This window comes from Acinonyx jubatus, chromosome C1 (genome assembly GCF_027475565.1).
Source record: "Acinonyx jubatus isolate Ajub_Pintada_27869175 chromosome C1, VMU_Ajub_asm_v1.0, whole genome shotgun sequence".
NCBI classification, from domain to species: domain Eukaryota; kingdom Metazoa; phylum Chordata; class Mammalia; order Carnivora; family Felidae; genus Acinonyx; species Acinonyx jubatus.
Window position 1 is genome coordinate 174,305,559 of NC_069381.1, and position 27,323 is coordinate 174,332,881.

Genomic DNA, 27,323 nt, shown 5'->3' on the forward strand with positions numbered 1-27,323 from the left:
CTATTAGAATAGTGGGACCCGATTGTCACTGGCAGAAAGTCTATGTTCAGAGCTGCCGACCCGTCTGTCAAAAACCCTGAATCCCCAAAAGAGTACGGAAAAATGGAGCAGGAGGATTTCACAAACGAAATTTGTGGGCGGCCGCAAAGAAAGAACAAAAACAGCGGGTTAGGTGACCCGGGGGCCTTTTCCTCCTAGCGCCCCTGCTCCCTGAATCATCATGCTCTACTTGTGACGTCGCAGACGCTTGGCCCCGGCGGGCGTGGGATGCCCTCGCCGCCCCCGGGAGCCTCCAGGCGTCACCGCGTTTCCACGCCGCGGTCCCGCGTGGGCCGCGGGGGGGCGGCGGCCCCGCGGATGCTGACGGTCCGAGAGCCGGGACGAACGGGGCAGCGAGCACGACGGCGCGCTACGCGGTCCCCTCGAGCGCCCCCCGCGGTGCCGCGGACCCCAAGCCCTCGGGCTAAGCCTGCGGCCAGCAGCCTGCAGCCCCTCCGCCAGCCTCCGCGCCCGCCGCCGCCTCCGCCGCCGCCGCCGCATTTTCCTCCTCCTCCTCCCCCGCCTCTTCCGTTTCTGGAGGGAAAGGCTGCAGCCTCCTTCGCTCCGCATCCCCGGCTTAGGTAATACGGTTTCCTTCTTGCGTGCCCCTCGCCTCGCCGCCGCCGCCTCCCCACGCCTCGGATCTGGGTCCCCGGGCTGGGCGGAAGGCACGCGCCCCACCGCCCCAGCGGACGGTAGGTGAGTAAACCGGGCCCGGGAGGCTCCGTGCTTCTCCGCCTGGCCTGTGACGACCTCTGTCCGCGGCAGTCAGGCTGCCACCCGGCCCGCCCGCATCGCGGCTGCAGCCCGGCGGGGCGGGCCGAGGAGCTCACGGCTCCCGCGGCTTCCTCGGCTCCCTCCGCCCTGCAGAAATGACCCGAAAGAAGCAGAGGGTGGGAAGAAAGATTAGCCAACAACTTTGTTAAAACAAAAACAAAAACAAAAAAACAAACCGATCTTGAGCATTTCTAGATCGAAGAAGCTGACCTGACAGTTGCGGAGAGCAGTGGCCCAGGTTCAACAGGTAGATGGCGTAGCTGTCCAGCGCCCCTTGGTTTTGCTTTGGGAGATGCTTCGAAGTGTCCGTTGGGGCTGGCTGCCGCTGGTGACCTACTAGATGAGTGTAAAATAAACATGATGAGGCTATATTTAGAAAAGTCTTTACTTCCTTGCTTTTAATTCTCTGCATTTGGAAGGGCGGTTTTGTGAGATGTGCATAGATAGGTGGTGTGGCCAGAATAGTAAGTGGGAAAATTTTAATTTGGCCGAATCCTATACGCTGTTAGACACAAAGAGCATGAAAAAAATCCCTAGATTATTTAGTACATCCATGAAAAATACATACGAACAATTAAGGTGTGTATTTGGGAGATTTCCAGTTGTAAAGCTAATTTTAAGGCATTGAATAAGCAGAAATTTGCCCTCTGTTTGAATGGCATTCACTTCAAAAGAACAGTGGGTTAAGGCTGTATGGACAGACCACTTAAGTGAATCCCACATATTGAAAATAAAACATTTTTTTGGCCCTTTTCCTGTGATTCCTAACTTTGAAACCAAAGAAGTTGATGAGGATCAGCCCCACTCAGCCGGATAACAGTCTAATGGTGAAAATAATCCACTGAACTACTATTGAGTGATGAATTAGCTAAGTGATCTCATTTTTTACTTTAAAAATAGGGAATATAAAGAAAAGATAAAGGCAGGGGAAAAGTTCGTTTTTTCAAAACATACTTATTGAATTATTTAGAGCCGACTTTATTTTTAAGCTTTTGTGGATTTTTATACTACTCTTTAAATTAGTTCTTGGTCATAAAGAGGATTATGTAAGATGCATAAAGTTACACTTTTTGCATGGAATAAGCTACCATTTCTTTTCATGCTTTGGGACTAAACCGTGCTTGGAAATTGCATGCTTGGAAATTGCAGCCTGGACTTGCCCTTTGATGTGAAATACCTCATTACAGATTTAAATTATGACTGTACTTGTGGTACTCCTGAAAAATAAAAAAGAAAGAAAATATGTCTTGTTGGGCATATAAGGACTGTGAAACAAAAGTTATAAGTTTATTCATTATGTATGTATTTCTCCTTTTATTTCTCTCTGATAACAACTAGAAAATGTCTTATTCTATTCCATCTTGTAGATAAATTGTGTAAAGATAATTACATTGGGGCGTCTGGGTGGCTCAGTCGGTTCAGTGTCTGACTTCGGCTCAGGTCATGATCTCCTGGTTTGTGGGTTTGAGACCCACGTAGGGCTCTGTGCTGACAGCTCAGAGCCTGGAGCCTGCTTTGGATTCTGTGTTTCCGTGTCTCTCTACCCCTCCCCTGCTCATGCTGTCCCTCTGTCTCTCAAAAATAAATACATGTTAAAAAAATTTTTAAAGATAATTACATCATGTAAAGTGATTAATAACAAGTGTCTTCCTCCTTTATTAAAGATGAGGATGGTGTATATGAGAACTTTTTCTGGATGTGTTCCTAATAAATGTCCTTATTAAAATATTTTGAATCTTTAAATGAAGCTAAAAAAAACTCTGTACACTGATGTTTTTGTTTGGTTTAGGGTTTAGAAATAAAAGCAGGGTTGACAACATTTATCTTCCCATCTCATGATTAGCATAGTGTTTCCCAGATTTGCCTAGTTAAAAAAAAAAATACCTCAGGCACATAGGGGAGGGGGCAACAAAAGTGGTTTAAAGATTCCCAGGTTGCAGCTTGGAACTTCTTGAATCAGAATCTCTAAGGGAAAGAAGATACTTCAAATAGGTCAAAATGACAAAATTTTAAAAAGACAAACGAAAAAGGCAAGGATGGGAAACACAAGTGGGAAATAACTATTGCTGGAATGAGTAGGTGACATAACCTATTCTCATTCCTGTACATAAAATGGTCTTAAATGGAAGCTATGGTTTTATTAATGTGATGAAGTCACCCATTTAGGAAATCTGAAACTTTTATATCCTTTTGTAGTCAAGCCTCCTGATGATTGAATCTAACAAACATTTTTGCATGTTTAGTCTCTTTTATGTGGTATGCAATGTTAATTCAAGTCCTTTAATGTTATAGGAACATTTTATTAATGGGCTTTTAATATAGATTACTGTGACTAGTAATCTACAGCAAATTCTTGTGTTTGATCATTTCTCTTTCATGTAACAGATTTCTTTACTGCCCCTTTTGTGTTCCTAAATAGGGAAGATAAGCACACACATTTTAATAACTTATTTATAACTTTTACTAAAATGACCTAACTCCATCCAAAAGAGAAAAAAAAAAAAACTTTACCTGGGCATAAAACATGGGCAGTTATATATAAAAACAAATTAACAAAATAGAATATTAAATATCTATAAAAGAATTTGTCAAGATGAATTGCCACAATGGAAAGTGTCAGAGTATTCTGTCCTCTTCTTCTCTCTTCCTTCCTTTTCTTTATTTCTCTTGTTTTGTTGTATTTTGTTTTTTGAGGGGAGGAGGAGGTTTGTTTGCTAGCTTATTTTTATTTTTAATCAACTAAATATTTAAAATCTATTATCCAAGTTTAAATTAATGTAAATGTTTGCTAACTTTATCAATAGATACTTGAACGTATCCTTTTCTTTACAGAGTGCAATGCTAATGAGAGTTATAATTAATAGCTAAGGAGTTAGGGGCACCTGGATGGCTTAGTCAGTTGAACATCCAACTTTAGCCTACGTCATGATCTTGCCGATCCTGAGTTGAAGCTCCGCATCAGACTCTGCTGACAGCTCAGAGCCTGGAGCCTGTTTTGGATTCTGTGTTTCCCTCTCTCGCTTTGCTCCTCCCCGACTCACACTCTGTCTCTCTCTTTCAAAAATAAACATTTAAAAAATTAAAAAAAAAAAAAACAAAGGAGTTAAATTCAAATGATCAAAGCAAACTGTTCTCTTTTTTTAATGTTTATTTATTTTGAGAGAGAGAGTGTGTGTGTGCACATGCCCATGCAGCAGGGGAGAAGCAGAGAGGGAGAGAGAATCCCAACGAGGCTCTGACAGTGCAGACCCCCATGAGAAGCTTTATCGCAAGAACCATGAGATCTTGACCTGAGCCAAAATCAAGAGTCAGACACTTAACTGACTGAGCCACCCAGGTGCCCCAGAAACTGTTCTTTTAATATTGCTTAAGGAGAACCTAGTTTAGTTATAGTGATGTCATAATTTTTCATTATCAATTGCTTTTTAAATAGGATCTGATCTTCCAAATTCTAGAAAACATCTGTTTTTCTCCTGGGAATTTGTAACAATCACATATAATCAATCACATATAGTCCCAATTTGACCTGGGAATAAGAAAGCTCTGTTTTACAAACATGGCTGATGGTAAGCATCATTAATACCAAAGAATGGGGAGATAGAAATAAAGAATTCAGATCAGGAAGATAAATATTAACCAACTTAGATAGTTATCTATGGTTGTAGGATTAGCAAGCATGCAGGATAATTTTTACATGTTGGCTTTAATGAGCCATTTATGTCTTTTTACTAGTTTGAACTTTTTGAATAAAAGGACTATATTCTTTTATTAGTTTGTGTTCCTTTAAAGGCAAATGTTACATTCAGTTTTTGGTATTGATTTATTCAACATCTGTCAATATCTGTTAAAAATCAACTTTTGCCTCTATAACGTGGAAGTAGAATGACAGGAGGTAGGCTGCTACACCCAGCCTGCAAAAAAATGATACATAACGTGATCTATGACCTTGCTTTCCTACTGTAATATTCAGAGAATATATTTGGGTCATGTTACTTATCATCACAGAAATAAAAAATAATAGCAATTGTCTAAAAAGATCAATAAAGAACTCCTTTGAATCACATTTCTCCTAACAGTTATAATTTGAAAATTTACATAATGAATAATCCTTGACAGACTAATTTTGGTGGAAGAAAATCCATGTAAACATGTTTGTTTCCAGTGGAATGAAAATCAGTCAATTAACTTACAAAACTCCCCCTGTGTGTTACAAGGGACATTGAAAAAAATGTGTGTCTTACTCTCAAGGAATTTATAGCCCATTAGAGAGAGAACAATGGTGCCTGAAGGGCTGGCTTGGAGGGGACGTAGGCCCTCCTCATAACATTCATTAGCTCCTTCACCCACACCCAAAGCATTGCATATGAAAATATAATCCAAGTATTAAAAATCCGTGTGATTCCTGTAAAAAATCAACTTAAAGACAAATAGCCTAGTGCCCATTCTTTCAACCCAATTTTCATGCCCCTTTCCCAGCCTCATTTTTTTTCATTCAACAAATATTTACTATGCCCTCATTAGGTAGATGATAAATAGCCATAGCTTTTAAAATGTGCATTTTTTGAACCTAAAATTTTGTTTTTTACTCTTTAAAAACTGTAATAACATGAAATTTACCATTATAACCATTTTTGAGAGTATAATTCACGGACATTAAGTACGTTCTCATTGTTAACCAACCATCACCACTCTCTATCTGTAGAACTTTTTCCTTATCCCAAACTGATACTCTGGACCCACTGAACAATAACTCCCCATTCTCCTCTCCCTCCAGCCTCCGTAACCACCATTTCACTTCCTATGAATTTGACTACTCTGGGTACCTCATATAAGTGGAATCATACAATATTTGTTCTTTTGAGTCCGGCTTATTTCACTCAGCCTAACGTTTGCAAGGTTCATCCATGTTGTAGGATGTGCCAGAATTTCATTACTTTTTAAGGCTGGATAATATTCCCCAACCTCTTTTGATTTGGAAGATAGATATAAAAAACGGAAGTTTTGAACTGGAACACACCATACAAATCCCCTTTAAGCTCTCTGTCCCTGCTTTCATTTTTCATATTTACAAAAATAAGGAAAACAAGTCCCTGAGCTTGTGGCCCAAGTTTCACACCTGGTTGGATAGAGGCAAAGTGGGGCCTAAGAACCAGCTCTTCTATGGCCTAAACGAAAGCTCTTTCTGCTACACACCCATGAAGCCCATGCAGCCAATAAAAGACAAGTGTTGAATGAGTTGGTGCCAAAAGCGAGTGTTGCAGGTTTGAGAAAGAAAGTTAAAATAATTGAAAAATGCTACCTTTGAATGGAAACATTGGAACCGATTTGAAGATTAGTAAGACTGGATTCTGAGTAACAGTTATCATCACTATAAATAATCTTCTCCTGGAAAAGACTCTTCTACAAGCCATACATCTTGTCTCTTTTCTTTCTGCTTTGAATTATACATTACATTTGTATTCTTAAAAATATTTATTTTGGGGGCACCTGGGTGGCTCAGCCAGTTAAATATCTGACTCTCGGTTTCGACTGGGGTCCTGATCTCACCATTCATTTTGTGAGGTCAAACCCCTTGTCGGACTCTGTGCTGACAGCACAGAGCCTGCTTGGGATCCTGTCTCTCCCTTTCTGTCTACACCCCTCCCCCACTCTCGTGCACTCTCTCAAAATAAATAAATAAAACATTAAAAAATATATTTATTCTTTCCTATGGTTAAGATAGTTACACTGAATCTGCTTCTATTTTTCATATTTTGAGGGAATTCAGGTTTCATTTGTGACTCCATGATTGTTCTAAACACATCCTTCACCGTATAGAAGTTTAAACATACAGTTGAAACTTAGAAGAAAGAAAACTATCCAAATGAATAGGGTTTCTATTTAGTGAAAATGTTCCTAACTATGGTGAAGAGGCTTAAAAGGGTCACTATCAAATTTAAAATTATTTCTGAATGGAATTCATAGTTTTCAAATGAATACTGGGAAGTCTTTGAATGCATATTTTATTCAAGTATTATGCTAATATGAAATACTTATTAGGTAGATCAAGTTGTGTTTCCTCCCCAGCATTTAATTTTCTTTACAAAAAAGGCAACATAAATTGACCCTTTAGCCAACCAAGGCCCATCATTCTTGGCTGCAGTATATATAGGATTCCCTGTTCTGCTTCCAAGTGAACAGCCAGACACAGAGTTCACTGGTGCACTTCATGTTTCCTTAAATTATCAGAAAAGGATCTGCTGAGCAATGTTCCCTGTCCTCAACCTAGATCTCCTGAATCAATATATCCAGGCGCAAAGTCCAAAAATCTGTATTTTTAAACAATCATCCCATTTAGTTCTTGATCTTACTAATCTGGAAAGCATTGCTTGAGCACAAGATCCCATTTATAAGCTACCAGAACATTGGAAATGGAGGACATTTTTGTGGTCTATTGCTATAAGTAGCATCAGTGAGAAAAATGTGGACTACTGTGGTCCAATAGTAGCCTTAACAGGGCTAGGGTGAGGTAGGCTGACCAGCTTGAAGGCAGCACGTATGCAAATGCCATCTGAAGGTAATGAAGGAGGGAGGGAGAAATGTTAAGGTTAAATAGATGGATTTACATATCCCATATTTAATGTCTTGCCTAACGAAACCAAGTTAAACTTAGTATTCTGGTCTTTTAATCGACTAAATTCATCGTGTCAAGATAGGTCACCTCCGGATGACAAAGCATAACCTCAGATTCTGATGTGGCACAAAGGTGGTTCAGTTCTAGTCATCCAGATACAGCTTTGATTTGTTTTTGTAAATGAATACAGAATATATGCAGATTTTTATGTGAATAAATATAGTCCCACATGCCTAACAGCACCTAGGTGTTGCTGATAAAAGCCAAGCACAATAAGCCATATTACAAGGACGAACTCTGTATTTACAAAGCTCAGAGAAAATGCATCAGATGACATTGTTAAATACCTCTGAGATATGTGCTAAGAGTTATAAGAAACCACACACCTTTAAAACTTCGGGTTTTTGTAAAATGTTTATTTTTAAGAGAGAGAGAGAGAGCGCACGCACCCAAGAGTAGGGGAGGGGCAGAGAGAGAGGGAGACAGAGGATCCCAAGCGGGCTCCTTGCTGGCAGCAGGCTCACAGGGCTGGAACTAATTAATGAACTGACAGATTGTGACCTGTGCTGAAGTTGGACACTCAACTGACTGAGCCACCCAGGTGCCCCAAAGTTTTGGTTTTTAAAAGCTTTATTTTTATGCAATCTCTACATTCAAAGTGGGGCTCGAACTCACGACCCCAAGATTAAGAGTTGCACGTTCTACTGGCTGAGGCAGCCAAGTACCCCAGAAACCACACACCTTTAAATCTCCTGCCAGACAGAGCCTAGACAAGCAAACCAATGTACTGGTGTTGGTGAGATGGAACACAGATTTGGCTGGCCTCTGTGCTCCAGGTGCACAAGAAGGAGGGTCAGGCATGGTTCCTGGAGGAGCCAACTGATGAACTGACTGTTCTCTCTCTTTCTCCCTGCCCTCCCCTTTTAAAAAATACTTTTTATCGAATTAGAAACACATGCAGAAAAGTATGCAGGTTCAAAGTGCATAGCTTGATGAATTTACACAAAGTCAACCTACTCGTGCAACTGTCACTCAGATCCAGAACATTACCAGTGCCTAAAAGCCCCCATCATATCCCCCCATCAGTAACCTCTCCTTCTTCTCCAAGAGGAACCACCATTGTCACTTCTAATACCGTAAGTTAGTTTTGCCTATTTTCAGACTTCAAATACATTACATTGCACAGTATGTATATTTTGTGGCTGACTTCTTTCAACAGTGTGTGTCTGTGAGATGCATCCACCTTGTTTCCTAGAGCAGTAATTCATTCATTCTCACTGCTATGTAGATCTACTTATGTGAACATGCCATAGTTTGTTCCATCTTATGATTGATGGTTGTTTGGCTTATTTCTAGTGTTAACTTGTCACAAATTATGCAATCATAAATATTCTCATGCCTGCCTTTCATATTCATACATGCATGAATTTTTGTAGGGTGTATGTCTACAAGGGAAATGGCTGGATCACAGACTATGCTTATATTCAACAACTTAGAAGTAATTTCCAACACTGGCTTTACCAATTTCATTCACACCCCAGTGTATAAGAGTCTCATTGCTCCAAATCCTCACCAAAACTGGAAAGTGTTAGTCTTTGATTTAAGCTATTCCATCCATTGGATAGGCAGTGGTGTCCTGTTGTGATTTTAAGTTGTATTTTCCTGATTACTGAGATAGAATATCTTTCCATATGTTTATTGACCATTTAAATATCCTCTTTTATGAAGTATCTGTTCAAGTATTTGTTTGTTTGTTTGTTTTGCCCGTGAACTGATTGTGAGAAAGTAAGTAAACATTAGGCATAGAAGGCAGGTGGAAAGGCATCATCAACCAGAGGGAACAGCATTACAAATTAGAGCATAGGAGTAAATGAACAGATAGTGGGAAATCAATTATGAAAATGCTAAATTTAGAACCTATGAATTGATGACAGCAATATCGCACAGTACAAAGTAAAATAACAGTACAAAGTAAAAAAAATACAGGTGGTCTCACACTGTACTTCTTAATGGATTCTGAGAAATGTTTGACAAATACCTGAAAGTTGAATACAGCTTATCCACTAGAAAGATAATTTAATTTCCAGTTAGCTAAAAGGTAGTATTTAAATACCTAGTAATGCTTATGATACAGTTCCCCTGTGGCCTAGGTAACCGGATGGGCCGACGAAAGATCCATAGGGGCATCAGGAGAGGCTATTTTTACCAAGTTGCTCTTTAGCCCTCACTGGTTGCTCCAACTGAGCCAACTGAGACCCCGCCATACTTTATGTGGGTCCACTTCTGTTCTGCCCTATCCCTTCTGCCAGGGAAGCCGCCATTCTCTCAACTAGCCCCTAAAGCAGTCCTAAGCAGGAAATAGAGGGAGAACAAGGTCTGTGTTTCCCCTAAAACTGTGCACTAAGTGAAGCCTTGGTCAGCCCCTCAGCATGTGCCCACCTAGGGAGACTCCTGGACATTTGCACCCCCTTGAGAGAAGTCTCCACAAACACATTTCTTGTAAAACACCCAGGTATTTCATGGACGTCTGGCCTTTCCCCCCAACAGCAATAGCTGTCAGGCATGGCCACCACACAACAGCTTCCAACTGTCAACCTTCAGAGGATGAGCGAAAAACTAAATTCAGGATGTGAATGGTGGAGGTGGGGTGGGGAGTCATTGTATATTGGACAAAATGTAAGTTCCCTAGAAGTTGTAGAAGTTATGTATGAAGTTATCTGCAGGAAGAAAGGAATGTCAACAGAAATGCTTTGACCTACTTGCTTACTCACTAGCAGTTCTGTTTTGCTGAGGGCCCTTATCTATGTCGTCACACTTCTGTCACTGTAAACAGCTAAGGGGCAAGGCCAGTTCCTGGTACAACCAGGCTCTTCACACAAAAAGAACACACTTGGGCCCTAGAATCCGCATAAAATATCCTGACAAAATGTCCCCCTTGACAGTATAATGATCCTCTCAAGCCATCCATACAGGGCCTACCATGATGTCAGAGTAGCCATGCAGCCTCCAGGAGCCAAGTTTCCACTCAGACGCCCAGAAACTGAAGCAATCAGATCTGGCCTGCATAAAGGAAGTTTATCTGGGTCATTCAGAGAATTACAAGTAGCTCCCAGCCTTTGGGATTTAATGGACTAGTAAATTTTCAGAAAAGATTTTGGCGACCCATATAAAGTTGCCAACCTCTTATTTTCTCAAGGAAGGACACGTGACTGTATTTCTGTGAAGTTGTATTTAATAGTCATAGCTGTCCTTTGTTATCTCCTATATGCAAAGCTCTGTGCTCGGTACTTTTCCAGAAATATCTCATTTGATCTTCACAGTGTCCCTGCACTTTAAGTATTCTATTCATATTACAGATGAGGAGAGAGGCTCAGACGGCGTAAGTAAATTACCTGATGCCCCACAGCTAGTTAATGGCAAAGCCAGGTTTTGATCCCAGGTTTGTCTCCAAAGCCTGTGTCTTTCCCACTGTACTGTTTATCACATCTGAAATATGCATATATTATTCAAATGTGATTTTTAAAATACTGGTGTTCTGATGAGATGACAGGATGGTTAGGAATTAAAATGGAGTTTTGTCTGTGTAGAGATTTGGGTTTCCATGAAAAGTCTTAAGAACAGTTTTTTCACCCACTTCAATGTATTCAATATTTCTCCAACTGGGGATGAAAAAATTCCCCAAAAGCTAAAGAGACCATTTCTGTCTGACATTGCGATACACTATTATGTTGACATACATTTGGTCTGAGATGGTGAGGAATATAACTTCTTCAAACCTGTTCTGCTCAAAAGTGCCTTGAAGTAGGTTGTCCCAGAGTAAGGCTTACAGGAGGTTATTTCAATGTTCACTGTATCATTAATGATTTGGCTGTTAAAGTGAGTACCTCCTATTAGGAAAGACTGACTCACAGAATTAAATTTATTGACCATATAGACGGGGCAAAGTACCTTACTCCATCTTTACTATCTGGCCAGAAGACAGAAGATGAAGGAATAGATTTTGTTGACATTTGCTAAGATTATCAAGCAATACCTCTTTCAGGAGAGGTGTTGGGTGATAAGTTGTATTCCCTCAAAATGTGCATGTTGTAGCCCTAACCCCCAGTACCTCATAATGTGACTGTATTTGGAGACAGGGTCTTCAAAGAGATCATTAGGGTTTATGGTATCATATGGATGAGCCCTCATCCAATCTGACTGGTGTCTTTATAAAAAGAGGAAGAGACACCGGGGATGTTCATGCACAGAGGAAAGGCTATAGGAGGACACAGCGAGGAGGTGGTCATCTGCACATCAAGGAGGGAGGCTTCAGGAGAAACCAAACGTGTAGACACCTTGCTCTTGGAACTTCAGAACTATGAGAAAATACATTTCTGTTGTTGAAGCTACCCTGTCTGTGGCATTTTGTTCTGGCAACCCTAGCAAACTGATGCAACAGGAATTAGATATTTGGAATGAGCTAAGCCCTTCCCGCTGATGCCAACACAGCCATTTAAGTGAGACATCAGTAGAATATGATGGATGAGATTTTACTCTCCAGCAAAGATGGTATACATTGAAGATCAGCTGGGGAAAGGTTTTTCTAAGAGTACAAAGGAAGTGTCAGATAGTGATTTTTAATAGTCAAATTAGTGACAGCTGTCAGCTAGGTGTGTTTCTCTAATTTTTTTGCCATATAATAGCAATAATATACTTATAGTATATAGTAATAATATACTTATAGCAATAATATACTTATGGTTATTTACCCAATAATTACTTTTCCCCTGACTTAACAGGTAAGAATTTATGAAAGAATTTTACTGGCTACGGTGATGGCTAATAGAGCAACTGCCATTTTCCTGGGACTTGGATCTTGTCATAGTCACTTCCTAGCTGTGTGATTTTGGACAAACTACTTAACCTCCTGTGCCTCAGTCTCTTTATCTGTAAAATAGAGATAATAGTACCTTCTTCATAAAGTTTTGTGAAAATTAAATAAATAATATATGTAAAGTGCTTAGAAGGATACCTGGCATACAGTAAGCACCCAATACATGTTAGCTATTATTTTAACTTGGCCCTGTCTCTGCATGTGGATAACCAATAGAAGAACTCTTGCACCTACATGGTTCCACCAAGATATCTGCCACCAGGTGCCAGCCCCCATGGACTTGCCAGAATGGTGTTGAAGAAGAAGAAGTGGGCCTGAAGAATAGTAGATATTCAATCTCAGTGGTCAGGGGAGCCTGGGTGGCTCAGTCGGTTAAGCATCGGACTTTGGCTCAGGTCATGATCTCATGGTTTGTGAATTCAAGCCCCGTGTTGGGCTTTGTGCTGACAGCTCAGAGCCTGGAGCCTGCTTCAGATTCTGTGTCTCCCTCGCTCTCTGCCCCTACCCAGCTCATTCTCTGTCTCTGTCTCTCAAAAAATAAACATTGAAAAAAATATATTAAAAAACCTCAGTGGTCAGCATCATCTAGGAGGCTGACAAAAATATAGATTCCTAGGCCCTTTCCCTAAAGATTCTGATTCACCAAGTTTGGATGGAGCCCAGGAATTTGTCTTTTTAGTAGGCACCTTGGTTAATTCTGATACAGGTGGTTCTCAGAACAACTATTAAGAAATACTAATCAAAAATAATTTCTTCTTTATTGAAGGCTATTAAATTATGGCAAATGTCATAACTTACTAATCATGAGTCTGTAATAATTTTCATTTAAGGCATTTGAAATGTTTAAATAAAACTAGCTTAGGTTAAAAAATGAGTATGTAGACTTGTTTTTAAAAATCATCTGAGGGGTGCCTGGGTAGCTCAGTCAGTTAAGCATCTGACTGACTCTTGATTTCAGCTCAGGTCATGGTCTCGCAGCTTGTGAGATTGAGGCTCGAGTCAGACTCTGTGCTGAGAGCACAGAGCCTGCTTGGGATTCTCTCTCTCTCTCTCTCTCTCTCTCTCTCTTTCTCTGCCCCTCCCCAACTCGTGTGTGCTCTCTTTCTCTCTCAAAATAAACATTTAAAAAAAGCATCTGAAAGATAATTTCCACAAGTGTTTTTAAGAGTTATTGATAAACCTGAAGAAATTCAGCATCGAGTGTAGACCTCAGTTTTTCCATAGACAATTTGAGTTATTCCAGTTGAGTCACTCAAGGTGAGGATGAATTGTTCAGTGCTCCCCTCAGGCTAATGGCCTGAGTGACCTGAGTTGAGGGCAGATGGTGAGAGATACATGGAAGCAGTTTGAAGAGAAGCACAGAGAATGTTGGTTCAGTTTGTATGGTGGAAATGGTCCATTCAGCCAGAAAGTAGCAGGCTAGTTGTGCAAATTAATCAGAAAGTTTTGCATGTAGATAATGATAGCTGTGAGAGATTTTTTAGGAAGCTAGGATCCTGGAGAAAGGTAAACAGTGCTGGGTTCTATAGGATGGCTGGAGAAAGCATAGTCCGAAGTTGAAACTGGGCATTCAATCCGGAGCTTAATAAAATATGATAGTGTTGTCCAGGGTCAGAAGAAAGAGTGATTAAGGTTGGACTCTAAGATAACTTTGGAACTGAAAAACCCGAGTATTGTGTTATGATGAATTCCTAAAATCTGTACACCTATTAATTGCAGGACTGAAGTTTATAGCTGATACTTCTTTCCTGCTGGTCAAGCTGCTGTGCTCAAGTTGTGAGAGAATGGTCATTATTGAGGAAATAAAGGTCAAGTTCAAAGGGGAGAAACTCCAGATCCCTGGGGTGAGCTTTCTGTGGGAAGAAAGGGGTAGTGGTGTGGCCTCTGTAAGTAGCTCACCTGAGTGTTCTGAGGGCATCATAGGGAAAGTTTCTTGGTTGTGCAACAGTGCAGTAGTATAGTGTTTCTTTAAACAAACTTGGTTTTAACAAAGTTGAGGGAAATAGACAATACTGATACTGTTTATCTAGAAAGCTTTCAAATTAGACTCCTTAAAATCTTTATGCTGCTTTTAAGATAAGCTATTTGGATGCTATTGGTTCACTGATTATTTTCTCTTCACTTATAATCAGTTACTTAGAACATTTACAAAGAAATCAATATTATCAGAGTTACTGAATTTATACCCTTGGGGCATATGTATTCCAAGATATGTATGTATCCGGGTATATACACATTTCATATAACTTATAATTTATAGTGTACAGGTGCCATAAATTATTTCTAAGTCAAAGTGCCTCAGCTTATTAATATAACTTTTTTTAAAAATGTTTTAATGTTTATTTACTTTTGAGAGAAAGAGAGGCACAGTGTGAGAGGGAAAGGAACAGAGAGAGGGAGACACAGAATCTGAAGCAGGCTCCAGGCTCTGAGCTATCAGCACAGAACCTGATGTGGGGCTCGAAATCACAAACCATGAGATCATGACCTGAGCTGAAGTTGGATGCTTAACCGACTGAGCCACCCAGGCGCCCCTGTTTTTCTTAGTGTTTAGGTTCAAGTCAACCACAGTGAATCTTTGACTATTATTCACTCCTGGATGAAAAATGGCAGTTAGGTAGGCAGGTGTTTTTGTTTAATTTTTAACTTCATCTTCTCTACCACCTGACAGCTCTGTGTGTTATTACCATAGCACTACTTTGGACAACTGTCTCCACGAATTGACGAATTATTGTCCTTCATGCTTAATTGTCCCAAGATAGTTTTAATTTTTTTTTTCAACGTTTATTTATTTTTGGGACAGAGAGAGACAGAGCATGAACGGGGGAGGGGCAGAGAGAGAGGGAGACACAGAATCGGAAACAGGCTCCAGGCTCTGAGCCATCAGCCCAGAGCCCAACGCGGGGCTCGAACTCACGGACCATGAGATCGTGACCTGGCTGAAGTCGGACGCTTAACCGACTGCGCCACCCAGGCGCCCCCCAAGATAGTTTTGAATGTCATTTCTTATTATAAAAATAGTATATATTTATTGTAGAATATTTGAAAATTATAGAAAAGCATAATAAAAAAATCATTTACAATTCTCGTACTCAATAACTACCATTAAATATCTGCATAACTACCAGTACAGCATCACCTATTGGTCTTTCAATCTCGCTCTCTCCTCTCTCTGTCTCTCTCTCTCTCTCTCTAGATATATATATACATACATATATACATATATATATGTATGTATTTATATGTATACATATATACGTATATATGTGTATACACACACACACACACACACACCTAGAGAATGTATGTGTGCATATAAACACAAATTGGTAACATATTATCATACTATATACATAGCTATAAGGTTTTCCAGTTTAATGCTATAGCATTAACATATCTCCATATTATTAAATATTCCTTAAAAACGTGATTTTAAGGACCACATAGTAGTCTGTCATACATTTTACAAATATTTAAGATTATTTTCAACCTTTTGCTATTGTAAACAATATTAATCCTTCTTTTGCAAATATATCTTAACCCAACTCTGACTTTTTTAAAACAAATTAAGCCAAAATGGAATTACTGCCTAAAGATAAGTGACATACGTAGCAATCTTGATACATTTATCTCAAACCCCCTCTGGAAAGCCATTTGTTTGCATGTCCCTGAGTAGAGCATCCGCACCTGTTTCACCATACCTGCAAGAATGAATGCTAGCTTAAAATAGCTTTGTCTACCTAGTAGCAAAGGAAGAGATCTCATTGTTTTTATTCACTTCTGTTACTGTTGAGGTTGGACATATTTTCTCATGGTGGTTGACGCATAATCTTAAGAATATAGCATTTTTTTTTGGCAAACTTAAGACAAACCAACTATGACCACTCACAGTTAACTCCATTGCAAGGACATCCTTGTTATATTAATCCTCAGCCTCTGAGAGTCCATTAAGGGAATTTTTTTTTAAGAAGTTGAGTGTTTATTATGACAATAAAGATCCTGGGCTTGTGAATGAGACTGACTCAGAGCCCTGCCGTTTAGTCTTTTGTAACCCTGAAGAAGTTACCCAATCTTTCTAGGCTTCAGGTTTCCTTGACTGTAAAACAAAACTGACAATCCTCACAGTAATTCTCACAATGACATCGCATTTTAAGCTTGTTGGAGCTTTCAGTGAAATGCACCTACTGCTGAAAAGTGAGAAATGTTTCCTAATTACCCAATTGCTATGTCAAGTTATGACAGCATACTTCTTAGAAGCCAGAACTTTTAAAGTCCCAACAAGTTGTGTGTTTTACTTTACTATTTAAACTTTTACAGCAGCATAGATTGTGGGACTTTTTTCTCCCCATTAAAAAAAAAGGTAGTTGGAAGACAGCTTAGCTGTTAGCCCAAGTGTGGCTTCAGAGTCTTGTAGGACACTACAGTGCTTGCTGAAGTGATGCTTAGTACTTTAGAAAGTTGCCCTAAAACGGATAAGGACAAATCCTCTTCCACTTCTGTCTTCTTCCCCAATAGGGTGAAAGAAAGTGCTGCTTCAACATTGCCACTGAGCCTGTGTGATCATTCTAAGGTCATTACAAGACTTCTGTTTTCCTTTTAACATTGTGCTTGTATCCACCTGCCTGCCCATCTAGGGATTTAGAAATATAATGTAGAGGATTCTCAAAGACTTCCCTTCTCTGAGAATTCAATTCTTTGCATAATGGATTTTTGAGACTGAAAGTACATTTTGAAGTATTAAAGAATAACTTTGATATTTTAGATGCGATCTGCTCTTTCACACTGAAGATGTGACTAGGGCATATGCTAGCTGTTCAGCCCTGCCGACCAGGTTGACTGCCAGACGGGCTGTTTAGTAGTGTCAGAGGCACCCTGACATCATTCCCTGAACTGCTTTCTCTTTCACATTCTTGTACTTTTCCAGCTGACAGCCCAGAGGGTAGGTGCCGATTCCACCAGCACCGCCACTGGAAAGCAAGGTTCAGAATGTCAGATATCCTCCGGGAGCTGCTCCGTGTCTCTGAGAAAGCTGCCAACATCGCCCGGGCATGCAGGCAGCAGGAAGCCCTCTTCCAGCTGCTGATAGAAGAAAAGAAAGAGGGAGAAAAGAACAAGAAGTTTGCAGTTGATTTCAAGACCCTGGCTGATGTACTGGTACAGGAAGTTATAAAACAGAATATGGAGAACAAGGTAAGAAAGGTCACAGCCAAGGTAATTGCCCTGTGGTTTTTTTCCGATAGAATAGCATGCCTTTTCCTTTTCCCTCCCCACCTCAGAATACTAGTGCCTAGGATTCTAACAAACAACTTGGGTTTTCCCCTCCCCTTGTTTTGACTACAAAATTACCAAAATGTTCATTGCAGAAAAAATTTAAAATACGGAAAAGCAAATAAGGGAAAAAAAATCACAATTCTGACAGCTAAAGAGAAACATTTGGGCGTGGAGCTTTTTACTTATCAATGAATTTCTTTTTAATAAATAATACATGTTCTCTGGAAAATAAGCAAAAATAAGAATCCTTAATCCTAACACTAGAGAGAACGACAGCTATGTTTTACCAAATCTTGTAGGAACATTTTCCGTCTATATGTAGTTGTTTGCATGGCACATAGAACTGATCTCAGTAGAAATGAGAACATACTGTTTTATTGAGTTCTTTTTTTAACTTGACATATCATATCCCACCTTTTGATGTAATCTTGTATCTAATGGTTGCCTCAGTTATTGGCTTGTACTGTCCTGGATACTGGAAATTCCCTTTATTATAATAGAAAAACATTTATAACTAACAATGATTGTGATTCTAGGTATCTTAAGCTGACTGGGAAAAGAAACTATTTGTAAGTAGTTATAACAAACAATAGCACTAGCAGACAATTACGAGTCCTCACTGTGTGTCAGGCACTTCTAAGGGCTTTAAGTATATTAATTTATGTAACTATTATAATATTATATAATTATAAATAATATAAATAATTATAAATAATATATATTTATATTTTATATTAAAATTGTAATAATTTTATGAGGTAGAAACTATTATTCCAATGTAATGGATGAGAAAAGGGAAGCACAGAGAGGTTAAGTAACTTGTCCAAAGTTACACAGCAAGCAAATAGCAGGGCTGGCTTTTGAACACAGGCCGACTGGCTCCAGAGTTTGTGCTCTTTGCAATACTATGTTGCCTTTATATGATAATAATTACATATTTTTTTAAGATTTGAGAGGATAGAACTTTATTGCAGGAAGCAGTACAAAATATTGGAATAGTTTCTATGAAATTCTCAAAATGTTGGGAATCATTTGGAACCATTTAAATGAATTCTTGAACATAGGCAGGAAGAGAGAATAAATGACCCCTTGAAATCTCTGCCAACTATACTTTTTCATGCCCTATAATATATAGCTCCAATAAATGAAGCAAGTTTATTTTTGTTACTGATCGAGATAGTTGGGTGCAAGAGAAGGTTGAGCAACTGCATTAGAAATGTATCAACATGCACAGTTATTGGCTAATATTTGCCCCCAAGCATTTTAACAAGCTGAGGTAACTGTTCATTGATAAACATATGACAGGACTTATGAACAAATAAAGGACATTCATTGCTGGCTATATAAGAGGCTTTGTTTCATGACCCTTATATCCTGTAGCCTCGGGATGAATGGGCTCACTGGCAGCCCCTGTTGACTTGGATTGTTCTTCAGAAGAGGAAAAAAATAACAAGTGGTTGCAGGCATTGTTAAAGCTATTGGCCATCTGCAAATGACTGGGTTCAAATATCTGAAGCATTTCCTTGCTTTTGTTCCCTGAGAACATCATGCATATCGTAACTGAGCACATATTTTGAGAAAAATTATCTTTACCACAGAGAGGATCAGAAGCAAAATGTCCCTGAAAGCTTCCTGGTCATACAAGGGATGAGAGAAGATTCTTACTTAGCTCCATTTTTTCATTCTATTTTGATGCATTATCAGTCAATAAAATATTCCAACCCCCCTTTTTTTTCTGTATCCCCTTCCTTGCCTGAAGTCTCGCGATACCTCCAACAAGTGCGGAAGACACCTGAAAATGAAAGCAATGACATCTAATGTCATCCTCTGATCCCTTCTATCCAGTCTCAAGTCATAGTCTTAGGTACTTGGTCAATCCCTCTAACTCACATAAGCCAGTAGGCTGCTGTTGAAGAGCAACAGTTCAAGTGTCTCCTTTGCAAATATTCTAGTTCTATCGCCTGTAAGTGGAAGGATGAAGTTTCTAAAGTACTTCTGCAGACCCAACAGAACATAAGGAAACCAGACTTCTACCACGATTTGAACTTCCTGGAGGAGCAAAGAAGCAGGAAAATATTAGAAAACTAAGTACTGAACCAACCTGACTTCACTTTTTATACTAGATTGATTTCTGGGATTGTAAATTTCTAAATTTCAGATCTAGTTGTACTATTTAATTTGAAGTACAAAATGAGAATATGCACAGAATTGAACATGTATGTGGGATTTGGGGATTTTTTGGTTTTTGCTTTGTCTTTGTTTTTGTCTTTTTGTTTCTTTGTCATACTCTAAATCATTCAGTTTCCAGGCTTGGGAAAAAACATTTTGGGAGAAGAATCCAATGAGTTTACTAATGATTTGGGTAAGTATAAGAATCCTAATGTATTTTTATAATTTAATTATTATATGGTATTGTAATTTTCAATGACATCAAGAAATAAAGGAATGTTTGTAAGCCTTTCATATAAATAGCATATTTTAATGTTAAGCTTCATTGAGTACCTCAGAATATTATGCCATTCAAGTTAGAGAGATGTAGTATCTTGTAAGTATTTAGCAAGTCCACATGTATTATTTTATATATAAATCTGTACCATTTAAATAATGTTTGGGGAAGTTTCATGGCCCTTTGAGAATCTAATGGAAGTCACAGATACTCTCAGAAAGATGCACATTTACAGTTATATAGACAATTTTAGGTTCAAGTTTTGTGTTTTTTTGTTTTTTGTTTTTGTTTTGTTTTGCTTTTTTAGAGAGAGAGCATGAGTAGATGAGAGGGGCAGAGGGAGAGAAACAATCTTTTTAAAAAAAAATTTTTTTTAATGTTCTATTTATTCTTGAGAGAGAGACAGAGACAGAGCATGAGCGAGGAAGGGGCAAAGAGAGTGGGAGACACAGAATCTGAAGCAGGCTCCAGGCTCCGAGCTGTCAGCTCAGAGCCCGATGTGGGGCTTGAACTCACAAGCCGTGAGATCATGACCCGAGCTGAAGTCGGATGCTCAACCGACTGAGCCACTCAGGCACCCCGAGAAACAATCTTAAGTAGGCTCCGTGCTCAGTTTGGAGCCAGACACAGGGCTCTATCCCATGACGCTGGTACCATGACCTGAGAGGAAGTCAAAATTTGGATGCTCAGTCAACTGGCCAGGTGCCCCTAGGTCCAAGTTTTAAACCCATTCATGGACCTCCCGGGGAGTCTGTAGACCTTGGTTGAGAATCTAGAGAGGCCCTGTCTCTGAAATACTGTGTGCTCTTGAGTAAAGAAAACGTGTTCACCTCATTAGTTCTCTGGTCTCAGAACCTTGGTAAAAGGAGTTGGATTAAATAAAAGGTTCCTTTAATACCAAATTTTATGTCTTCTTTAATTAGTTTCCTGTGGGCCAGATTGTCCGTTGATCTACTTCCATGTTCCCTTATGGTAGAGAGAAAAATATCAAAATCTCTGATCCCTTAGAGAGAAACAAATTATTTTTAGTTTGGGTGTTTTATTTGTTTAAGGTAGAAGATTAAAATAGTGAACTTTAATCACTGATCACTGACAAATAGTTAAACCTCTAGAGGCACAGTTACAAAGGCAAAAACTAATTTCTGGATTAACGCTGGGAAAATTTTCCCCTTTGTGGGCTGTGTATTAAGATGCAATTAGTTCTATGATACTCCTTGAGAGAAATCTCATTTAAACTTCTTAAGGTTGAAAAAAACACCTGTGATTAACTGGTAAGAAGTCCTATGCTTGCCTACCTCAAAAACAATTTAGTATTTTATTTACCTAGAATTATAGGGGCAAAAAGGCATTCCACATACATATTCCTGAGAACCGAAGGGGAGAATGAGTTTAGCGTGCTGGGGGTGGGTCACAGAAACATGGCACGTGGGATGGATAAGGTAAGTGGGGGCAGGAACAGAGCGTGGAAGTTTGCAGGAGGAGTTTGAATTTTCCTCTAAGTGTGATGGGAATTCACTAGAGATTTTTTTTATTCTTTTTTATTTTTTTAAGTTTATTTATTTTGAGACAGAGAGAGAGAGTGTGTGTGTGAGAGTGAGCAGGGGAGGGGCAGAGAGAGAGGGAGAGAGAGAACATCCCAAATAGGCTCCTCACTGTCAAGGAGAAACCTGATGTGGGGCTTGATCTCACAAACCATGAGATTCATGACCTGGGCCTAAATCAAGAGTCAGATGCTTAACTGACTGAGCCACCCAGGTGCCCTTCACTGGAGCATTTTAAGCACAGGAGTGATGTGATATGATTTGCTTCTTGGCCTGATCCCATGACTTTTACTAAGCCCAGTCATAGGTGCTTGGTTAAGTGGCAGTGATTAGCATTATGATTCCCCAACTTCAACAGTCTAATTTAATTTGAACTTAACTAAATATAATTGAATGTTTCTTGCTGATACAGTCATCATTGTAATAGATTCATACTGTGTTTCCCAAACTTTAATGATCACATGAATCACTTGGGATTCTTTAAAACTCAGGTGTGGGATGGAGCCTGAAGTTCTGAATTTCTAACAGGCTCTCAGGTGATGCTGCTGCCAGTCCTTGGAATGGCTAGGGTCACTAGTAGTACTTGTCTATGTACCTAAAAACCCCCAAAGTGCCATGTCTTCTTCTTTTAAAAAGTTTATATTCACCATTGCCGTCCCTTTGTGTTGCTACTAAGTTGCCTATTTTTGCCTCTTTCCTCACTTCTGTTGGGAGCTAGAAACCAGATTAACCAAGGGTCTAAGAAGCATGTTCAAAGTGATCGTGAAGCAGCTGGATTTGGTAACTTGTGGTTTCATTTGGATGAGTAGCTTTACTTACATCCTAATTTCCAGTGGGTTTCACAGAGGAGAGCTATTTCTAGGTATGTCATTTAGAGTCATGCAGTTTACCACACATAAACAGTAGTTACACTTCATCTTATGGTACTTTGCTGAGCATAAACACCTTTTAGTTAAAAGCAGTTTTATAGAGGGAGGTAGAAGCATTTCGTGTGCTGATAAAACTTCCCTTCTTTTCGATAATACATTCTAACACTAACAAGGTGACCTGTGTATATTCAGAAGGCAAAAGGCATAAAACATAAATATTATCAAGGGCTCGGGATTCAGGGTTTCTTAACTGGTTCATGAGTTCCCTTAAACTAGATGCAAGATTGTATGTATGTTCCCCTGTGGACATTTTCCTGGGAAGAAGTTTCTTTGATACCTGGAATCTACCCCTCACGTCATACTAGGTATTTCGGCCACTACTGGGCACCTGTGACCTTGTGAAGCTGCCTGGGTGATTCTGGCAGTCAACCAGGGTAGGAACCAGGAGTATGAACATATTGCCCTCGCCCAATCTAAGTGCACAGCTTTGGCTCTTCCTCACCCCTCAGTTGTTGTTTCTCCCCCAGAGCTCTTGAAATGTAATGGCTTTTAGTTTGTCTTTATTCCAGGGGAAAAGATTATCTTGAGACTGTGTCCAACAGAGGAAGAAACAGTAGAGCTTCTTAGCAAAGTCCTTAATGGTAACAAGTTGGCGTCTGAAGCATTAGCCAAGGTTGTCCATCAGGATGTCACTTTTACTGACCCAACTCTGGATTCAATAGAGATCAGCATTCCACAGGACATTTTGGGAATCTGGGTGGATCCCATAGGTAAGTAGAGGAGAATGTTTGCTTTTATTTGTTCTTATTAGTAATCCTTTTGTGGGAGGAGGCATGGGAAAATAAAAATTCAGAGTGTAGTTTAATTCTCCTAGAAGATTTTAACATTTCAGAGTTATAAAATGAATAGTGAAGAGTGAAAGTATACGTGTGATGATGTGTTGTTATGTGTATATTTGTAACATTTCTACAATGGATATGCACAAGTATTTGTGTGCCATCTCTGTGTGTGCATATATATACAAAGCTGAATTAACGTACACACACACACACACACACACACACACACACACACAGCTGAATTAATTCATCTTTGAAAGACTTCAGAGGCCAGACTGGTAAATATGAGAGAATAATGAACTGATAGTAGCTATAACTAATTGAGCACACGTCCCATTTAAAGAATACTCAGCTCTAGCAGATTATTGCCATATAGGAGTACAGTCTAGATGTTTAGGTTTTTAAAGAGAAACCAAAATCCAGGTTTTTAAGTGATAGCTCCCATTTTTTAACCACTGACTACTAATTCAATTAAACAAGTAAACAGTCAAAACCACTGTATAGGTCAAGCAAAACACAGTATAACACAGCTGAATGTGATTCACTCCCAGTTTGTGTGCCCTATGTAAATCTTACCTATTATTTTCTTGGGCATGGTTGTGGTAGAACCCTAGTTTATAGCTCTGTGTTTTAACAGTGTAGGTGTATTTCAGTGATGCTATTAATACAATGCCCAGGATATTAATTTGCAGAGTCTCTCCTTTTTTTTTCATTTCCACTTGCCTACCACATTCTGCCCAATACAGTTGGGACCACTCCCAGGCACCCCCTGCCCCCATCCTCCCATCTTGCAAGCACATTAATATAACATTACAGAAGTGCCTTTAATCATCAGGGAATTACAGAACATTCAGTTGATGGATTACATATGCAAACTAAGATTTCCCAAAATCTTTTATCACACAATGGTAAATTAGCATTAGTTGTGGTTTTCTGAGGGACCAGAATCTCCTATTTCTTGGTTCTATCCTGAATTGATTCTGCTAGCCAGCTCTTTTGCACAGCACACCTTAACTGGGTATTAACTCACTACTAGATGTTGGCAGTCAGCTGCTGGCATGTATGTCTCTTAAGCTCATTGCCTTCTTTTTCACAGGAGGACTATCAATTTCTTCCTTTTGTGCCACCATCACTGACTCTCTCTTCTAATTTAAGGGACAGGGGTGCCTGGGTGGCTCAGTCAGTTAAGTGCCCGACTTCAGCTCAGGTCATGATCTCACAGTTTGTGAGTTCCAGCCCCGCATCACGCTCTGTACTGATGGCTCAGAGCCTGGAGCCTGCTTCTGATTCTGTGTCTCCCTCTCTCTCTGCCCCTCCCCCACTCATGCTCTGTCTCTGTCTCAAAAATAAATAAAACATTTTTAAAAAAATTTAATTTGAGGGACAAAAAAAAAAAAGGTAATTTCACCCCTGAGAGATTTCTGGAAGGAGATTTTCCCATCCATCCACACTATACTTGTCCTCTGATTAGTAAGAGGCTCTAAAGAAACACCACAGTCATCCTGAGTCATTAGCTTTTAAATGCTTTTGACATATGATGGATATTTGAGTGCTTATGGTATGTGAGGTGCTATGCTAGATGCCACATGAACTACAGACATGTCCTCTCCCTTCAAGAGTTCCCACAGAGTTGGGAAAAATGGAACACAAGCAGCTTGAAAATGGAAGTACAAGAGGTCAAATAACAATTTGAAACAAGTGACACTCAAAGGCAAAACTTGACTGATTACTCTCTTAGTCTGTTCGGGCTGTGCTAACAAAATACCATGGACTAGGTAGCTTATAAATAATAGAAACTTATTTCTCAAAGTTCTGGAGTGCCTGCATGGTGAGATGAGGGCCCTCTTCCTGCTTCATAGCTGGCACCTTCTCACCATGTCCTTATAGAGTGGAAAAGACTAAGGATCTCTCTGGAGCCTCTTCTATTAAGGCACTAATCTCATTAATTAAGGTTTCACTCTCATGACTTAGGTATCTCCCAGAGGCCTAACTTACTAATACAATCACCTTTATGGGGTTAGAATTTGGGGAGAATACATTCAGACCACAGTAGTTACCAAATTGGTAGAACACAGAAATGATACAGCACAGCGTTTCCAGTTGTATCCATCATTATCTTTGAAATAATCATTACCTGAATCCAAACAAATGTGCTTCATTTTTTTTTTCCAGATTCAACTTATCAGTATATAAAAGGTTCTGCTGACATTAAATCCAACCAAGGAATCTTCCCCAGTGGACTTCAGTGTGTCACCATTTTAATTGGTGTCTATGACCTACAGACAGGAGTGCCCCTAATGGGAGTCATCAACCAACCTTTTGTATCACAAGATCTAAACACACTCAGGTAAGATCTATCACTCCACATGACATTACCATGACTTGATACACTAAGATGTTCCTACTAAAGTCTGCAGGTTTAAATTAAAACTCCTTCTATTTTCAATCCTGGGTTAAATATCATTTTAGTGGGGCTAGGTGGATGCTGATAGAAACTGCAAGGTGCTCTGCTAGATGCCACATGAACTACAGACATGTCCTCTCCCTTCCAGAGTTCCCACAGAGTTGGGAAAAATGGAACACAAGCAGCTTAAAAATGGAAGTACAAGAGGTCAGACCATTCCTGGAGGCCAGAAATCCCACAGATGTTTCCACATTGTTCTAGACTGATGTGATAATGCTGACAGCATTCCTAACTGGCAGCCACATGACACGTGCAGGCATAGGAGTTACTTTTACAAACCAATTAGCTACTTGATACCTATTTCTAGCCTTAAGGGCATTGAGATTTGTTGCCTGATATACTTTTTTCATATCATCCTGTTGGAAAACAACATAAGTAATAAAACAAATGTGACAGCCTATGGCCACAAACTGAAAGTTCTCTTCTGCAGGTGGAAAGGACAGTGCTACTGGGGCCTTTCTTACATGGATACCAACATCCATTCACTTCAGCGTCTTGACTCTACAAGAAAGAACAGTGAAGCGCGGAGCCAAATGACTGAAAACACCAGCTCTGAGGCGGAACGCTCCCACCCGTTTTCAGCGGTCATTAGTACGAGTGAAAAGGACACTATCAAAGCCGCATTGTCACGTGTATGTGGCGAGCGCATATTCCGGGCAGCCGGGGCTGGTTACAAGAGCCTTTGTGTTGTCCAAGGCCTTGTTGACATTTACATCTTTTCAGAGGATACCACGTTCAAGTGGGACTCTTGTGCGGCTCATGCCATACTCAGGGCCATGGGTGGGGGAATGGTAGACTTAAGAGAATGCCTGCAAAGAAATTCAGAAATGGGGCTTGATTTGCCACAGCTGGTGTACCACGTGGAAAACGAAGGTGCTGCTGGCGTGGATCGGTGGGCCAATAAGGGAGGACTGATTGCATACAGATCAAGGAAGCAACTGGAGACATTCCTGAGCCTCCTTATCCAAAACCTTGCGCCTGTGGATACATGCACGTAGATGAACTCTGTTCTCATGTACTTGAAAACCCAACTGTGAACAATTTCCCACATCTCTTATCTTTTGAAGACAGCTTTGTCCTATGGATGGTCAACGTTCTCCTTCCTCTTTTGAGGAGCATTTTTCCATTATGTGTTCATAATAACGATAATTTCAATAAATGAATGACATCATGTAGCAGTTACATTCATGTGCAAAGTTCTTAATAGTGGATATTGTGCTACTAGTGTTGCTTGAAACACTGCAATAAAATATTGAAGAGGAAAAATTCCTGCTCAATTAGTAATACTCTTCCAAGCACCTAAGCATAAATAAAGTGTCACTGAAATACTAGGGAGAGCACAGGAAAGGGCTGTGCTTGGGTTTTGCTTCCTGTCTTGAAGGGAAAATCTGCAGCTCTAGCCTTTGGCAGAACATTTAGAACTGTCAATTTTATGCATAATTTAGCCAAATTCAAATACTTTCAATAGTATTCTTATGTTGCTTATGAGAATTAAAGCCTGGAACACCGTGTGCCCCCTCCTACTCTCTCTCACACTCCTTCTCTCACACGTGCACACACCCCCTCTCTCACACATGGGCATGCACGCTCA

General features: G+C 39.8%; 3 protein-coding genes across 7 annotated transcripts in view; 1 reads left to right on the forward strand and 2 right to left on the reverse strand.

Moving 5' to 3' along the window:
- Positions 1–1,243, reverse strand: part of HIBCH (3-hydroxyisobutyryl-CoA hydrolase) — a 117,823-nt gene extending 116,580 nt beyond the window's left edge. Inside the window, exon 1 of the mRNA XM_027054613.2 lies at positions 993–1,243. Within this exon, the coding sequence (XP_026910414.1) occupies positions 993–1,228 (236 nt within the window). The 5' untranslated portion in view covers positions 1,229–1,243. The remainder of the gene's footprint in view (positions 1–992) is intronic.
- On the forward strand, positions 489–26,916 carry INPP1 (inositol polyphosphate-1-phosphatase). 5 transcript variants are annotated; one of them, XM_027054657.2, is made up of 6 exons: positions 489–620; positions 17,227–17,492; positions 19,875–19,935; positions 22,999–23,199; positions 25,441–25,615; positions 26,163–26,916. In XM_027054657.2, the coding sequence occupies exons 2-6, from the start codon at positions 17,289–17,291 to the stop codon at positions 26,728–26,730; spliced, it is 1,209 nt and encodes a 402-aa protein (XP_026910458.1). In that variant the 5' UTR covers positions 489–620; positions 17,227–17,288; the 3' UTR covers positions 26,731–26,916. The 5 variants fall into 5 exon arrangements, with proteins under 5 accessions (XP_026910458.1, XP_026910449.1, XP_026910467.1 ...); XM_027054648.2 differs by having other exon boundaries at positions 600–738; XM_027054666.2 differs by lacking the exon at positions 489–620 and adding an exon at positions 14,125–14,146.
- NEMP2 (nuclear envelope integral membrane protein 2) overlaps positions 736–27,323 on the reverse strand; it is a 267,634-nt gene continuing 241,046 nt past the window's right edge. Inside the window, exon 17 of the transcript XR_008295489.1 lies at positions 736–1,152. The gene's annotated coding sequence lies outside the window, so the exon portion shown is untranslated. The remainder of the gene's footprint in view (positions 1,153–27,323) is intronic.

What these genes read in the sequence shown, in the direction of transcription:
- INPP1 (XM_027054657.2), top strand. Translation starts at nt 17,289, where the DNA reads ATGTCAGATATCCTCCGGGAGCTGCTCCGTGTCTCTGAGAAAGCTGCC. An exon ending in AATCTGGGTGGATCCCATAG is followed by an intron (nt 23,200 to 25,440) that starts GTAAGTAGAGGA and finishes TTTTTTTTCCAG; the next exon opens with ATTCAACTTATCAGTATATA. An exon ending in CAAGATCTAAACACACTCAG is followed by an intron (nt 25,616 to 26,162) that starts GTAAGATCTATC and finishes TCTCTTCTGCAG; the next exon opens with GTGGAAAGGACAGTGCTACT.